This window comes from Crocuta crocuta, unplaced genomic scaffold (genome assembly GCF_008692635.1).
Source record: "Crocuta crocuta isolate KB4526 unplaced genomic scaffold, BGI_CrCroc_1.0 scaffold13, whole genome shotgun sequence".
Taxonomy (NCBI): domain Eukaryota; kingdom Metazoa; phylum Chordata; class Mammalia; order Carnivora; family Hyaenidae; genus Crocuta; species Crocuta crocuta.
Window position 1 is genome coordinate 8256333 of NW_027530007.1, and position 15967 is coordinate 8272299.

Here is a 15967-nt window from a genome sequence, read left to right on the forward strand (position 1 = left end):
AACGGCTCCAGGATGCTTCTGGGAAGGGTGGAAGCAGGCAGAGCCTATGGTCAGTGAGACTCCTCGGACTCCAGCAAAGACCCCCGTGGGGGTCCGCTACGCCTCCGCATGGGGCCTGACTTCAGAACCCCACCCGGGGGACATCTCCCTCATCAGAGCTCATGGACTGCATTTGTGCCGGCTCGGGACTGCCCGAGAGGCACCTCGTGGGGTCTGTGGGCGGCTGTGGGGCTGACCTGGGCAGGGAGGACCATGCTTCAGGGGAAGGGTGGAAGCAGGCAGAGCTGATGGTCAGTGACACCCCTGCAGAGCGGCAGGAAGCCCAGGACTTTTGCTCGGCACATGGCTGCGGGAGGGACAGACAGCAGGTGTTTCCTTCCTTTGTCATGGATCATGGGGTTTGGAAAACCTGGCTCTAGAGAGAGAACATTCACTTCCCTCACTCGTTAATTTGTGCAATGGATGTTGGGCAAGGGCCCACCGGGTGCCTGGATACAGTGGGGACTCAGCCAGACGCGGCTGCTCCCGCGAACCTGCATGCCAGTGGGGAGACGGGCCACTGTCATCGGTCACGCAGACGTGGCAGTCTGCTGAAGAGGGGCAGGCTTGAGCAGATCCCTGGAAGAAAGCCTGGCACCAGGATGACCATGTGTGCGGTGAAGCAGGAGGGCAGGAGAGGCACGTCAGGTGGCCTGTGCAAAGGCTCTGTGGCCCCAGGGAGCAGGGTGGTCTGGAGGTGTTGAGGCGCAGCTGCAGAAGCTGCTGGAACAGACCCTGAGGGGCCTCGAGGGCCACATCAAGGAGGGCGGGGAGCCAGCGACAGGGCCCTGGGAGCTTCTAGAAAAGGTTGCCCATTCACTGAGCTCGGTCCTGCCCACAGGGAGAGGGAGAGGTATGTCTTCATCCCTGTGGGCTTCTGGGCCTGGGTGTGTGTGTGTGTCTGTGTGTNGGACAGAGTGGGGAGGGCACGAGAGAGGGTGGTCACTAGGGGGCCCTGGCTACTCACCCTCCTGCTTTCCCTGAGAAAATGAAAATCATAAAAGAGCTCACCTTTCCAAGTCACCTACTGGAAAGCCCAGAACATGAGAGAGGAAGAACGGGGAAGGAGGGCAAGGGCTGGGCAGCTAGACCCCCACAGCCCTCTCCCCTGCCCGGGGGCTCTCCTCCCGTCCAGCCCCCAACCCAAGCGTCCCTTTAGGGCGGCCTCTTCCAGGAAATGACTTCCAGTGTACCCCCCCCGGAAGTGGGCTATTAACCAGCTTAATTCATAGTTTTAAACCTCCGTGAGGCAGGGCTGATCTAACCCCCCCACACGTGCACACACACACAACTGACACACGCGCGCACACACACGCAGGCGCACGAAAGACGTGGAGATTTACAGGGTGACGGACGCAAGACCAAGGGCTACCTTCATTGTCCACCCACTTGAGGGTGAGTGGGTGCCCCTGATGGAGACTGCACATCTCTCTCACTTCCCCACAGAGCTCCTCGAAGGTCATCGCTGCGTCTAGACTGGTGATCAGGATGTCCCTGGGGCAGAGGAGGGACACGTTTCACCAAGGAGCACATTTAAATCAAATACTATTGGTTTGCTAATAACTGAGTTACTGATTTGTTAATAACTGAGTTGTTGATTACATGGAAATTTTCCCAAACAAAATATTACAGGACCCCAACAGAACCACTGACCAATTTTTTTAAATTACTACCATGAATGCCCTTGCACAGAAAGCTCTATCCTGCACCGGGCCAGGCCTAAAAGAGGGAGAGAGGAGGAGGCAGGGGGAGAGGGGACGAGGCAGGGGGGCAGGGGGAGAGGGGACGAGGCAGGGGTATCTGCGCCAGGCAAGCACTTGCTCTGACACCAGGTTCAGATGCCAATCAAAGGTCACTTCGAGGGGGTGGGGCGGTGGGCCCATGTGTTTAGCTCAAGCCCACTGGCTTCATCAGACCTTCCCCCAAAGCTGGGGGCGGGGACAGCAGCCCGGGCTTGAGCTGGAGGGAGGGACCACTCCGCACAGTGGCTCCTGTGACCTGGCACAGCAGGGTCTCACGCGGATATGCATCCCCTGGAAATCCCCTCATGACTCAGGACACCCCTCTCCCACTCGGCCCCTGCTGAGACCCCAGTGACAGCACCTCCTCCACGGCCAAGCTGGGGGCCCCTATTTTTAAGAATGGCATCTTCAGTGTGTCTGACCTCCGCCCCCAAACACCCTGCCAGCCAGGCGGCAGCTCGGTCCCATGGGACACAGAGCTCCACTTGGACCCTTGCGGTTTGGATAAGTGAGCGCTGACCTTGGTGGGTGCTTTCTAGAACCCGCATCCTTGCCACAATCTGAGGACTATGCCTCCCAAGAGCCCAGGGAGACGCACCGGGCAGGGGCGGCGGGTGGGGGTGAGGAGCTGGGGCTGGCAGGAACTGTCAGTGCACAGCCTGGAGCACCACAGAGGGAGAGAAAGAAGAGCGTGGGAGAGGGAAGAAGAGGGGAAGAGGGTGGGGAAGGCTGGGGAGGGGAGGGGGAGAAGGGGGAGGAAGAGAGGGAAAGGAGGAGGGAAGGGGGAGAGGAAGGAGCCGAGGTAGGGAATGGAAGGAACAGGAACGAGTGAGCGCCCCATCAGCCCGAGAAAGCAGACTCAACAGGTCACGTTACAGGCGGTAACCAAAGCGCTCTCCAGGGGCCAAAGTCAGGGGCAGGGTGGCGGCAGCGCTGGCTCAGTGCAGAACTCCCCGGAGCTCCAGCCAACTCTGCCCAGGACCCGCCTGGCTTGCCGGCATCCCTCCCCTCAGTGCCCCACCTGAGGGCAGGCTGGGGGGTCCAGACCCCACCCACCCGGGCTGCTGGGGTATGGACTTCCTTTCACTGAGGATCCACTCTGATTTTTCACAAAGTGGCTTGTTGCTCAATCCCACAATTCCTGGCTGGGAAGAGGACGTCTGGGTTGTGACATCCCAGCAAGCCAGGACGTTCTGGCCGTTGGAGGAGCCTGGGGATCGGTTTTAACAGGCAGACCACCCTTCCAGGCCACAAACAGGGCTCCTGGACCTCCTCAGGTGGGGTGGCCATCCCCAGAAATCACTCCTCCCTGAAGCCCTGTCACCAAGCGTCCCACACACACCCTGCTTGCAGGAGAACCAGCTGAGGACGGCAGAAAGGGCAGGAGAGGTCTGACTCCACATCCCCAAACAAGGTGCCCTGGCGAGGTCAAGAGCCCCAAGCTCCTCCAGAGCTGGGACTATGCACCTCGAGGGGCACCTCTGGTGATGCCCCGGGGGCAAACCACTGCGGCCAAGATGCCACCGGGCTAGAGATGCGCTCCCCTCCCAGCGCCGGGTGGTGCGGACCCGCGGAGCAGCCAGGTCCAATTTCAGGGCCCCCGAGACCAACACGGACGTAAAGAAGCTCTCCCGCGAGCCTCGTCTACAGCGCGCCAGGGGCAGAGGCAGGGTCTGGCCTCTGGGACCCCCCCCCCCCGCAGCCCTGCCCCGCGGCTGCCGGGTGTGGGGCGCTCCCCGGGCGAGGCCAGGCGCTCCGACCTCCGACCTCCGCAAGGGGCCCGCTCGCCCCGTTTTACAGTGAACAGGTCGAGTCCAGGGCACCGCGCGCGGACGCAGGGCTGGATCGGTGTCCGAAAGACCCGGTCCCAGCAGAACCGCTCCCGCAGAGTTATGGGGACCCCCGCCGCGCCTCAATTCGCGCAATCACGGGCTGCTCACTGCCCCTAACCTGGGTCCTGGGCCCAGGACCTGGGTCATTAAACTTTTCTTAGAACTCCGGCCGGGTAAATTAGGAAAAGTTTAGAAAGCCCTGATTTTTACAGCTCTGCCAGGAGTTTTCATAATTTGACGAAAACTTCAGTCTTTCCAGGTTGGTGGCCTGGACGTCCAGCCAACTGTGCAGGGACTAGGTCAGAGCTGTGCCCCGGGCTGGGAGCTCNCTCCCCAGGTGGGGCCCCTGCGCCGCAGCGCCCCGGGAACCTGTTGGAAACGCAAGCTGTCGTGGGTGCCGCCGCCCCGACTCGCAGAATCGAAACTCCCGCAGTCCGTGCGGACAAACCCCGGGTAATTCGGAGGCGAGCGCGAGTCCGACGCCGTGGGGCCGGGGGACCGTGGGAAGGGGTCGCCGGAGACTCGAGGGGCGGGAGTAGAGAACCCGGCCTGCGTCCCGGGGAAGGTCCCGGCGCCGGCTGCCCTCCTCCCCTTACGGAATCCATGACCCTATCGCCGGGAGTCTTGTCTACACTCGCGGTCGATTCCCTCGGTTCCAGCTCGCGCCTCGGCCCAGGACACGGACACTGCATTTGGCCGCGTCGCCCATGAACTTCATGTCGGAACCCACAAGCTCTCCTAATAACTCCGTGGCGTTCATCTGGACAGCCTCCGCCGGGCGCTCCCCACCCCCCCAGGGGCTGCGTCCACGGGGCCTAAATCTGCCGTTTGTAGGACCTCGCCTGGGCGCCAGGCGGGCACCCCAGACTCAGGTCTGCAGTCCCCTCACCCCTGCCAACCCCCTTCCTCTCTGAGTCACTCCTGCTGCCTCCCCCCTTCCCCCGCACCCCACCCCTGCTGGCAACCCTGGCCCGGGAGGACTCCCCGCCAAGCCAGGACTCCCCACGCCGGCTCTCAGGGCTTCTCCTGCCCAGCCTCCTTCCTGAGGCACTTGCTGGCACCACCTTGGTACCGGGCACGGGGTGAGCCCGGAGAACCAGGTGGACAGTCTATATGGTCGTGGATCCCATACTCTCACTGGACGTGGACTCAGCGCTAACCCTAACCTGTTGCAAGCCTACCTCTCACCGACCTGAGATGCTGCGAGCCCTCCCTTCTTACAGACAAAAAGTTGGGGCACCTCACGCCTGTCCGTTTCCCTTTACAACATCACTGCGGGGAGCCCTCAGCTCCACTTTCTCTCTGGTCACTTCAGCATCCACCCCCCTCCACACACACACACACACANCAGCTTTTTCTTGCTTGACCCTTGGCAGTGGTCTGGCTGCTCCCCTGGGATGCTGCCCTCTGCCTCCACCCCTGCTCTCCACCTGCATCTCCCTCTGCTGCTCCCTCCTGATCTCACTCTTAAGGGCAACCCCCGCTCCCCGCCCAGCTTCTCATCTCTAACAAACTCGCCTCAGCCATGCTCTTCCCGTGTCAGCCAGTGCTGGCCCCGTCCTTCCGGGTGCTCGGCTCAAAACCCTCCTTCCCCTCAGTACCCACACCCCTCCCTCTGCAACCCCACCTTCGACACATTTCCAGATTCCCACCACATCCCACCACCTCCGTTGCTGCCACCTGGTCCAAGCCACATTCTCGGTGTGGGGATTTTTCCAGCAGCCTCCGATTTCCTTAAAACATAAGTCAGTCCATGCCCATCTATCTGGTGTACAAAACACCCCGTGTGATTCCCACTGTTCTCAGGAAACGACCGTAGGCCCTACAGGACCTGGGACCCCATTCTTGTCTGTCTTCATCCCCTCCAGATACCTGGCCACTTTACTGCCCCTTGCCTCAGGCCCTTTGCATCTGCTGTTCCCTCTCCCAGAAGCACCTTCGCCCACACCCACACTTCCTTTGAGTCTCCACTTACTCTCTCCGATGCCTGTATTACTCTGCCCCACCCCCACCCCATGGGCTGTTTCCTCCACAGCCCCAGCACGGGCACAGAGCTCTGTGGCTGTCCGTCCAACACGAAGAGGAAGAGGTACAGGGTTTGTCCTGTCAGCATGTGCTCATGGGGATGAGCAGGATTCTGCCACGTGAGCAGCACCCAGGAGACAGGTGTGTGGGACGCAGCTCTCCCTGAGTCAGGCCCCAGTCGGCCCTGGGCAGCCGTCCGAGCCCAGCCTGGACATGACCTCGGGCAGTGGAGAAGGGCGAGGTTGCGTCTCGGTGGGCGCAGGCCATCTCTGGTGGAGGGGGTCCTCTGATACCCCCAGCACCGGCGCTCTGATTGTCTCTCTCAAAGGCAGAGAAGGAGGCAGGGAATTCAGATGGGAATCGATGCCCATCTCTGTGAGGACGCGCTCAAACGGCTCCAGGATGCTTCTGGGAAGGGTGGAAGCAGGCAGAGCCTATGGTCAGTGAGACTCCTCGGACTCCAGCAAAGACCCCCGTGGGGGTCCGCTACGCCTCCGCATGGGGCCTGACTTCAGAACCCCACCCGGGGGACATCTCCCTCATCAGAGCTCATGGACTGCATTTGTGCCGGCTCGGGACTGCCCGAGAGGCACCTCGTGGGGTCTGTGGGCGGCTGTGGGGCTGACCTGGGCAGGGAGGACCATGCTTCAGGGGAAGGGTGGAAGCAGGCAGAGCTGATGGTCAGTGACACCCCTGCAGAGCGGCAGGAAGCCCAGGACTTTTGCTCGGCACATGGCTGCGGGAGGGACAGACAGCAGGTGTTTCCTTCCTTTGTCATGGATCATGGGGTTTGGAAAACCTGGCTCTAGAGAGAGAACATTCACTTCCCTCACTCGTTAATTTGTGCAATGGATGTTGGGCAAGGGCCCACCGGTGCCTGGATACAGTGGGGACTCAGCCAGACGCGGCTGCTCCCGCGAACCTGCATGCCAGTGGGGAGACGGGCCACTGTCATCGGTCACGCAGACGTGGCAGTCTGCTGAAGAGGGGCAGGCTTGAGCAGATCCCTGGAAGAAAGCCTGGCACCAGGATGACCATGTGTGCGGTGAAGCAGGAGGGCAGGAGAGGCACGTCAGGTGGCCTGTGCAAAGGCTCTGTGGCCCCAGGGAGCAGGGTGGTCTGGAGGTGTTGAGGCGCAGCTGCAGAAGCTGCTGGAACAGACCCTGAGGGGCCTCGAGGGCCACATCAAGGAGGGCGGGGAGCCAGCGACAGGGCCCTGGGAGCTTCTAGAAAAGGTTGCCCATTCACTGAGCTCGGTCCTGCCCACAGGGAGAGGGAGAGGTATGTCTTCATCCCTGTGGGCTTCTGGGCCTGGGTGTGTGTGTGTGTGTGTGTGTGTGTCTGTGTGTCTGTGTGTATTGTGCGAGCGTCTCTGTCTGCATCGTGTGTTTGTGTGTCCATAGTTTGTGTGTCCATACAGACGCTCTGCCCGCCTGCGTCTGTAGGCACCTGTGTGCACCTGTATGCCAGTGGCCAATTTGTTGCCTCTCTGCTCCAAAGTCACCATCTCCTACCTGGGGGCATAGATGGCATTCCTTCAGGACGAGGGTGAGGGTCTGTCGCCCTGGGCGACATTTATTTGGGCAGGGTCATNCAGACGCTCCGTCCGCCTGCGTCTGTAGGCACCTGTGTGCACCTGTGTGCCAGTGGCCAATTTGTTGCCTCTCTGCTCCAAAGTCACCATCTCCTACCTGGGGGCATAGATGGCATTCCTTCAGGACGAGGGTGAGGGTCTGTCGCCCTGGGCGACATTTATTTGGGCAGGGTCATTGGTCACAGCGAGGCCAGCCTGTGCGCGGCCGGTGCGGGGCCCCGGGAGCCGCCGTCCGCCCGCTCTCCCAGCAGAGGGCGCCCGAGGGCCGCGGCCGGACGCCCCCGCCGGGGAGAGGGACCCGATTCCAGCCCGGAGAGGCGGCCCCTCAGCCCCGGGTACCGGCCTGCCTCCTGCCTGCAGTCACTGTCCAAGCTTAATCGCCCGTTATGTTAACTGGCCTCTGTTGGAAACCACCGACCGGACCCCAGCGCATACGGTCTCTTTGTGCGCGTGCGCGTGTCTGTGCGCTCCCCGCGGGGCCCCTGTGCGTGCTGCACGCGCGCCGTTGTGCGCCGTGGGTGTTCGCGTGCGCGCGCCCCGGAGCGGGGCCCGGCGGAGCCCACGTCTGGCGGAGGCCGCACAGCAGGGAGGGGGCGTCGCTGGGCCCCGGCTGCAGGGTTGGGACCCGCCGCAGGGGCCCCAGCTGCAGGGAACGTTTGGCTGCTGTGCCAGCGGCTTCTGGCGCTCCACCGACTCTCACGAGCCCCGCAGTGGTCTTGCCCCTTGGCACAAGCGGGGACGGCGAGGCGCCGGCACCCACAGGGTGCACACCCTGCCCCTGGGAGGGTCCCTAGGCTGTGGGTTTCATAGGCCCATTTTCTGAATGAGGACACTGAGGGTCTGGGTGGCCAAGCGCTTTGTCCAGGGTCGCAGGAGTGCAAGGCGCAGGGCCGGGCTTGCCCGCGCGGGTGGGGACGCCCTGTACCTCTCTCTTCCTGCCTGATGTGTCCAGAGTGGAGCCCCTCTCCTTGGCGCCCAAGACAAGCAGGGCCAGGGCACCATGAAGGAGACGCACTTCCCGTCCTGGGAAATGGAGTCTGTCCCGCTTTCAATCCCCTCAGCTGCCTGGGATTATATTTAAAACCCAAAACAAGCCTGACACGCATCTGAGGAGGCAGCATGCGGAACCCGCGGTCACCATGGCAATGCCACTCGTGGGGGCTGCGTGCGGGTCTATTTTAGCCACAAGAAAACCATAGTTAACTAGAAGCATCACAGGGAGACACAGTGGCAGAGTGAGACAGGTCCCCAGCTGCTTGGCTGAGCCCCTTGTGCGCCTTCGCGTGGGGAGCTGAACCCGCCCCGGGGGACTGTCCGCATCCAGCCAGGTGTCAGGGGGCCTTGGTGCCTCCACCTTGCTGAGCTTGCCCTCCCCAGTCTTCTTCTCTTACTCAGAGACGGAGCTGGTGGCCCCCTCCCCCCAGGCGGGCCCCAAAGCCTGGCAGTGTTTACAGACGGCTCCAGGGTCAGGCTTCCAGTAACCCGGTCCTGGGAAGGGATCAGGAGGGGTCCTCACACCCCCGCCAGGGAGGTGCAGCTGGGAAGGTGCAGCTGGGACCGCCTTCTAGAAAGCAAGGCAAAGATATGCATCCGGGGCCTTAAAGGTGTCTGCATCCTTGGGTGTCATGGCTCTGCTTCCGGAAATCCGCTGTGAGGAGGGAATGCAAGTGCAGTGTGCTCTGGCGGTTGCAGGGTCGAGGGTGAGAGGTGACGTGACCAGCTGCAGAGTCCAGGCAAAGTCCACCGTGGGCCTCACCACAGGCCCGTGCGACCTTCGAGACCTGACGAAGCGCACTGGGGCTCACGCTCAGGCGGGATGGCTCTGCCTGGGCAGCAGGAGGCGAGGCGCCTGCCCGTGGCCCCAGATGGCTGCATGCAGGCACCGCGCTCAGGAAACACCCCAGCGTCCCCGTGCAGGGAAAAGATTCCCTGGGACCTTCTCGCCCGGGGTCAGCAGCCTCCTATGGCAGGGCCCGGGCTGCCCTCCCCAGAGGCAACGTGCGGCCCTCGCCGACCCCTGACAACCCGTCACTCCCCAGGGCCCCTCCCCCGCAGGACGGCTGGAGTTGACAAACCGCTCCCAGGACAGGAACGCAGGACAGGAATGTGGTGAATTCCTGCCATGCCCACCTGGGGGAAGGGCTAAGGCTTTGAGGGATGCAGCACCTGACAGGCGTCCACCCCTGCCCACCTCCTCGACTCAGCGCCTCAGGGGAGCCCCAAGAGCCGTGTCTGTCGAGGCTGACTGAGGGGACCAGCCTCCGGATGAAGCCAGCTGGTGTGCCTGATGGTTCCCGGGTCTACAGCTGCGTCTTCAGCTGCTCCAGGGCTGTGCTGGGGGTGGGGGTGGGGGGGAGCACATGGGGTGGTGTCCTTGGCACCTGGGGAAGTTGAGGGCATCCCAGGCTAAGGACCTGAAGCCCATGGCTGCCCCATCCAGATGCTTGTGCATCCGGGCGCCCCTGGGAGGGGCCATCCGAGAAGGCCCTGGAAGGATGGGCCCCCAGATGTTTCCAAATGGAGTGGTACGTGCAGGGGTGAGGCCCTTTCAGGGTGGAGCCTGGTGACCTGGCTCAGGAAGGCAGGAGGCCCTGGCCCGGGAGACTCTCAGGACTTGGAGACACGGATCCTTCCCGCCACGTGGCCAGGAGCTCTGTCTCGCCTCCCTGGCCCTCACGGCCTTCCCCTGGGACGTGGGACTCTGCAGGTGGGAGGGGACGACCGCGGAGAGCACAGCTCTCAGGAAACGGCAGGCTGTCTTTGTGGCTCTGTTCACCGGAACGTGTCTCAGCCCAAGGGGCAGAGCCGGGTCCCAGGGAGCCCCCTCCGCTCTGGCGGCCTGGGGCAGCTCTCAGCCACTTCCCGGAGACTTCCGNGGGGGTTGACAACCTGGCAGGGAAGAGCATGCTGCTCCTGTACCTTCACCTCCGTCTTCTCCCACCTTCCTCGAGAGCCCCGCCCTCTCGGCCGCCAGGGTGGGGGGGGGACACCTAAAACGTTCGTGTGAACCATTGATTCAGGCAGCCTCTTAGCTTCTGCCCAGTCTCCCTCATCTGTACGCACTCGCCTCCCGCCACAGAGATGTGTCTGGGTGTGGTGGGAAGGGCTGATGCTCGCCCACGGCAGTGACCCTGTCTGGGTGACTGGCCCGAGGCCTGCAAGGTGAGAGCAGTCAGCCCCCACCTGGGCGTCCTGTCTGCACCCACAGCTGAGCGATTTCCTGGGACTGTGAGCCGTTGGTGACAGAAGCCATGAATCCTGGTTCGGAGACGAGGGACCTTATACTCACGGCACAGAGAGTGGCACGGGCACCAGTGGCTTGGCATCAGTCCGCTCGTGCCCAGGTCCCTCAGGAGAACACGGGTGGCCCAGGAGGGCCCTGCACACACAGGGATTCCGTTCTAGGAACCGAACCCTGAGCTCAGAGAACCCAGATTATGGGCAGAGAACACTCTGCCCTTTCTCAGGAGGGAGATAATTCCAAGCTGTTGGCTCAACAAAGGTCCTTGAAGGGATCGTCCAGAGCAAAAGGCGGTTGGCATCTTGCCAACAAGATGTGCAGAAACGCAGAGACGCGTAGAAACGTCTCCCAGTGGGAAACCGTGGTGCTGCTTCCGGACTCCGCTGGGCCCAGCAGGCCTCCCTCACGCTGCTGGTCACCGACTCCTGCAAGCCTCTGCCTGGTTTCCTTGGTCCGGGGGAGCCCCAGCCTGTCCTAGGGTCATCCACCCAGCCGCAGGGCCGCGCAGGCGGGCACCCCAGAGGCTCAGGAGGGCAGGCTGGACACCTGCTCTGTCTGACCCCACTACGCCCTCCCCACTCTTAACTGTGTTGAGTTTAGAAAGGGCGCAGGCGTGCCCCTGCTGGGTACCTCTTCCCTTGGCGCGGCACACAGCACATGCCATTCCGGTAGACCAGCTGTCTGAAAATCAGAGCCCTGATTACAGTGTTTACCAAATTCCATGGTGTGAAGTCACTGAACTTGGAGTTGGATGTGCAGTCGGCTCCCGGGAGCCTGTGGGAACTCCCTCCTCCTCCCCCCTCTGTATGCCTTCTTCCTGCGGCCCCTGGGCCAGGAGAAGTGGGCTTTCCCCTTTTCTCAGGATCAATCCTACGCCCGCCCCCGACAGCAGACCTTGGAGCCTGCGCTGCTCCACGGTGAGGAGTAAATCTGAGTCTCCTCGAATTACCCTTCCTGTGCCGAATGGGAGCTTAAAGAGTTTAGGAAATTTCCAAGGCACAGCTGGATTGCAAGGCTATTTTCTTGCTACAAATCCTATTTTGAATATCGAAACCCAAATAGTAACTCTGCCCTTCTCTTTGCATTTCTCCTTTAGCAAAGCTAATCACTCCTCAAACCAGGCAGGGTGGGTGCCTTGGACCAACCAATAAAAAATAATAACATTTACTAAGTAGTATGAAATTATCAGGCACTGTTCTAAGTGCTTTTTGTTTTATTTAATTAATTTATCTATTTAAAATATTAAATGTTTATTTTTGAGAAGGAGAGAGGGAATGCAAGTGGGGGAGGGGCAGAGAGAGAGGGAGACACAGAATCTGAAGCAGCTCCAGGCTCTGAGCTGTCAGCACAGAGCCCGACATGGGGCTTGAACTCAGGAGCTGTAAGATCATGATCTGAGCCATAGTCCAACGCTTAAAAGACTCAGCCATCCAGGTGCCCCTAAGTGCTTTTTATTAATGACGATACTAGTTACTCCTTACGACAGTCCTGTACCATCATTATCCCATTTTACAGATGAGGATGTAGAGGCCCTGAGATGTTAAATAACTTGCCCAAGGTTATATAGACAGGAAGCGCTACCAATGTCACCCCAGAGCCCACACTCCTAGCAACTACATCATGGGACCGAGGGGAAGTCATACTCAGAAAGGCAAGAGAGAGAGAAAAGCACATTTACCTGCCCCCCCACCCCCAGCAGTGGCTACATCTATTATACTGAAAATCCCTAACTTCTTGGTCATAGGTGCTTTTGGTGCCCTGGGCTCACCTCTAACTTCAGAGCAAAGGGGTGGGCGCTCCTCAAGCCGCGGGCCGTGTCCTGTCCCCGGTGCTCTCCTTGCCGCCATCACCGTTCTGCCCCAGGACTTTGACACGTTCAGCCCACGGCAGCCTGGAAGGGCAGGAAGTCACTACCCCTGGCGGCAGTTGCCAAACACTGGGGCATGGGAACTGACTAATCCTTAAAAGATGGTTCTAGGGGCGCCTGGGTGGCTTAGTCAGTTAAGCGTCCGACTTTGCTTAGGTCATGATCTCGCGGTTTGTGGGTTCGAGCCCCGCGTCGGGCTCTGTGCTGACTGCCCGCTCAGAGCCTGGAGCCTGTTTCAGTCTGTGACTCCCTCTCTCTCTGACCCTCCCCTGTCTCTCTCTCTCTCTCCTAGAAATAAATAAAACATTAAAAAAATTTTTTTTAAAAAAAGAAAATTAGGCCCAAGATGCAATCATAAGGGTGGCAGATCCCAGAGAAGAATGACGAGCGGCCTTGACAGGTCCCCCGTGCCAGGATCCGGGGCCGGATGGAAGGCGTAGGACCTGAGGCCAGGTTTGTGGTCATTACGAGTGAATCCGCCTGGGAACCCCGTGTTCCGCGTGCCGGAGGGGTCCCGGAGAATCTCGCATCTCAGGAGGTTCCTGGAAGGTGTTTCTTGTATTAGTTTTCCGGCGCTGCTCTAACGATTGACCATAGACCGTGGGGCTTGAACTTGACTGTCTCACAGTCTGGGGGCCAGCAGGCCGGTCTTCCTGGAGGCTCCGGGGGGGTGGGGGGCCTGGGCCTTGCCCCTCCCCCGGCTTCCCGCGTTGCCCTTGGGCCTCGGTGACCCTTGGCTTCTAGACACATCAGTCCAACCTCTGTCTCTGTCTTTACACGGCCCTTTGTCTCCCACAGGGGGACACCAGTGGTTGGATTTAGGACACTCCCCAACCCAGCGTGACCTCATCTCCACCCACATCCTAATTACATCTTCAGAGGCCCTGCTTCCAAACAGCACCGCACTCACAGGTACCGGGGCTGAGGACTTAAACCACGACGGGAGGGCATAGCGGAGGGACCCCAGCTCGTGGCCGGAACGAACCCGCGGGAACCAGACCTCGTGCGTGGGAGCGGTTCTGAGGAAGGCTGGGTGGGGGCTGTGGAGTATAAGACTTGGGGCAGCGGAGAGTCTTGGTGGGGGGAGCGGAGTGGAGCCAGGCCCCAACACACTTGGAGCTGGGACACGATGGTGGCCTGTCCATTTGAGGGGGAGACACTGAACATCTTGGGAGGAGGTGGGCCCGAGGCTGGGGGGAGGGGGTGGGCCCACTGGAACGACTCCACAGGAACCACCACCTTACTGGGTCCCCAGGAGGGGCTGGAAGACATGCCGCTCACTGAAGCGACAAGGAAGGGCGCGGGCGTCACCAAGAAGCTCAGCAGCGGCTGATGTGCGTGGCCAGTGTTAACAGGAGGAAATGCCAGCGTGGGCTCTGAAACGGGACAGGGTGGCTGCACGTGATCATTAGGGGCAAAGGGACGAGGGGACGAGGGTCTGATGGGAAGCCGGGCACCCGCGGGAGTCCGTGGTGTCCCTGGGGGATGGGTGAGCAGCTAACTGGGGCCCCGCTTGACGTGTATGAATAGGAACGATCAAGTGCTGGGGCGCAGAAGGCTGGTGTCAGCAGCCACTACAGGAAACCGTGACTTCTGGTCTCATGTCCGGACCTGAACCAGTTCTCATTCGAGACAACTGTCGTTGGAGAGAGGCTCTCAACAACAATCCATGTCTATCCAGGTCTCCTCCCAGAAGGGCTCTACGCCACCACACACGCACACGCGCTAAGGATTCCCCTAGACTTCCTGCCGCCTCTCAAAGTAACTATACCCTGGACAAATGGCACCCACAATTTCGAAGGACTTTTGGATACAGGGTGTGAACTGACAATGATCTCAGGAGACCAAATGTCCAAACTGCGCCCAGCCGTTAGCATGAAGCCTCATGCATGTCGAGGGACGAACGGAGTCCTGGCCCGTGTCCACCTCACGCTCGACGCAGTGGGTTTGTGGATGCATCCTGTGGTCACTCCCTCGTCCCCACGTTCATCCTGTGTGGACGGACTTGGCAACTGCCAGAGTCCCCTCGTTTTTCCCTGTCCCGTGGGTCGAGAGCCCTGTGTTAAAGTCAAGCCGAAGCCTGAAGCTGCCCTCACCCCCCCTACCCCCGCAGGGAGGGTAACTCAGAAGTCTGCCTCCATCCAGGTGGAAGTACGGATGTCAATGTCAACCTCAAAGACACAAGGGGTTCAGGAGTGGCGCCCCTTCCCCATATTCCCATTCAGTTCACTGGTGTCGGCTCTGAGCGAGCCAGGAGGGCGGCAGCAGCGCCCTGTGGTGCAGGGTATGGTGCCTGGCTTTGCCCAGCGCAGCCCCCCCTCCCCGGGGTGCGGATCGAGTCGATGAGAAGGGCTGACCACAGGTGGCCCTCGTGCGGGCCAGGCAGCCGTCCACACCCACCATCGTGCTCTCCAGCCAGACTAGCTCTCCTGCACGTAACAATATGGCGCACGGGACCTCAAATGGCGCCATCGATGTGCCCTCCTCCTGGGTCCACCTTCTTGAAGATATTCTGTTCATTGGACCTGGTGTCCAGGAAGTGGCCAGTGCTCTGTGTGCCCTAGTGAGGTGCCCACTTGCCAGAAGACAGAGAAACCGTACAGGGGCCCTGGGCTCTGCAGGGGAAGTTTTAGGGGTATGGTGGCCTGGCTCATACTGGAGCATTCCCTGCTGCACATCGCACGGTGCCTGGCAGGCTTCTTGGAACCGACACCACACTCGGGGTGCTCTGAGCGGGGCGTGGAGAGCAGCGAGCAGCAGGGCCAGGCTGGGTGTGAGCTCCCTGTCTCTGGGGCCTTCGGGCCGGAAGTCCCGGGTGCTCGAGAGGCCTGTGGCGGGTCCCTGGGGGGCCCCATCGGAGGGTGTCCTGGGCCCTCAGGATCCTGGAGCAAGGCCACACCAGAGGACCATTCGCCCCACGAGAAGCAGCTCCCAAGATGAGACTGGGCCCCAGCACCCACCAGGACCACGGCAGCTGCCACAGGACGTGGCACAGCGATGCACGCAGATATGCCCGCCACGGGCACTGCTGAGTGGGCACACAGGCTGTCCGGCAGACAGTGAGAATGGGCCATTTTGGCTCAGGGTCAAGTGAGTCTCAAGGGTGAAAAAGTTACATACAAAGTGAGCTCTGCAGAGATGACTCCCCGCCCCTGCCCTGCACCCACGGCAAGCACTTTCCAGGGGGTGGCAGGGCTGTCCCGGGCTTGCAGGCCGGGCGGCCTGGGGCAGGAGGTGGTGGAGATGCCCCAACCCCTCGTGCTGCAACAGGACAATTCAGAGAGCGCTCCACGTGTGGGGCGCGGGCTCCCAGCGGGGCAGGGGCCTCAGTGCTCCAGGCTGTAAGCACCTGGCCGGCTTTCCGGCATCCTCTGGGACATCTCCCCCTGCACGGGCTGACACAGCGTCCCCCGCCCCAATTCATGTCTATCCAGTCCTTATTTGGAAGTAAGGCCTTTTGCAGCTATAATTAGTTGAGATGAAGTCAAACTGCATTAAGGGTCCCTAAATCCCATGACGGTGCCTCCATAAGACGAGAACACGCAGAGGATCCGCGGTGCTGGCCGTGGAGGCTGGGGGGCCGGGACGGGGTGGGGGGGTCCGGCAGCACCAGGAGCCGGGAAGGAC

At 61.1% G+C, this 15967-nt stretch overlaps 1 protein-coding gene across 1 annotated transcript in view; it reads right to left on the reverse strand.

Annotated features, from left to right (window-relative positions):
* Nucleotides 1–15414, reverse strand: part of PRKCZ (protein kinase C zeta) — a 92969-nt gene extending 77555 nt beyond the window's left edge. Inside the window, exons 1-11 of the mRNA XM_077764000.1 lie at nt 15301–15414; nt 14917–15181; nt 14698–14769; nt 13554–13716; nt 13251–13380; nt 8989–9101; nt 7796–7954; nt 3261–3425; nt 3124–3143; nt 2838–2991; nt 1412–1533 (exon numbers count right to left, since the gene is read on the reverse strand). Coding sequence (XP_077620126.1) covers nt 1412–1533; nt 2838–2991; nt 3124–3143; nt 3261–3425; nt 7796–7954; nt 8989–9101; nt 13251–13380; nt 13554–13716; nt 14698–14769; nt 14917–15181; nt 15301–15414 — 1477 coding nt within the window. The remainder of the gene's footprint in view (nt 1–1411; nt 1534–2837; nt 2992–3123; nt 3144–3260; nt 3426–7795; nt 7955–8988; nt 9102–13250; nt 13381–13553; nt 13717–14697; nt 14770–14916; nt 15182–15300) is intronic.
* Nucleotides 15415–15967: the final 553 nt, after the last annotated feature.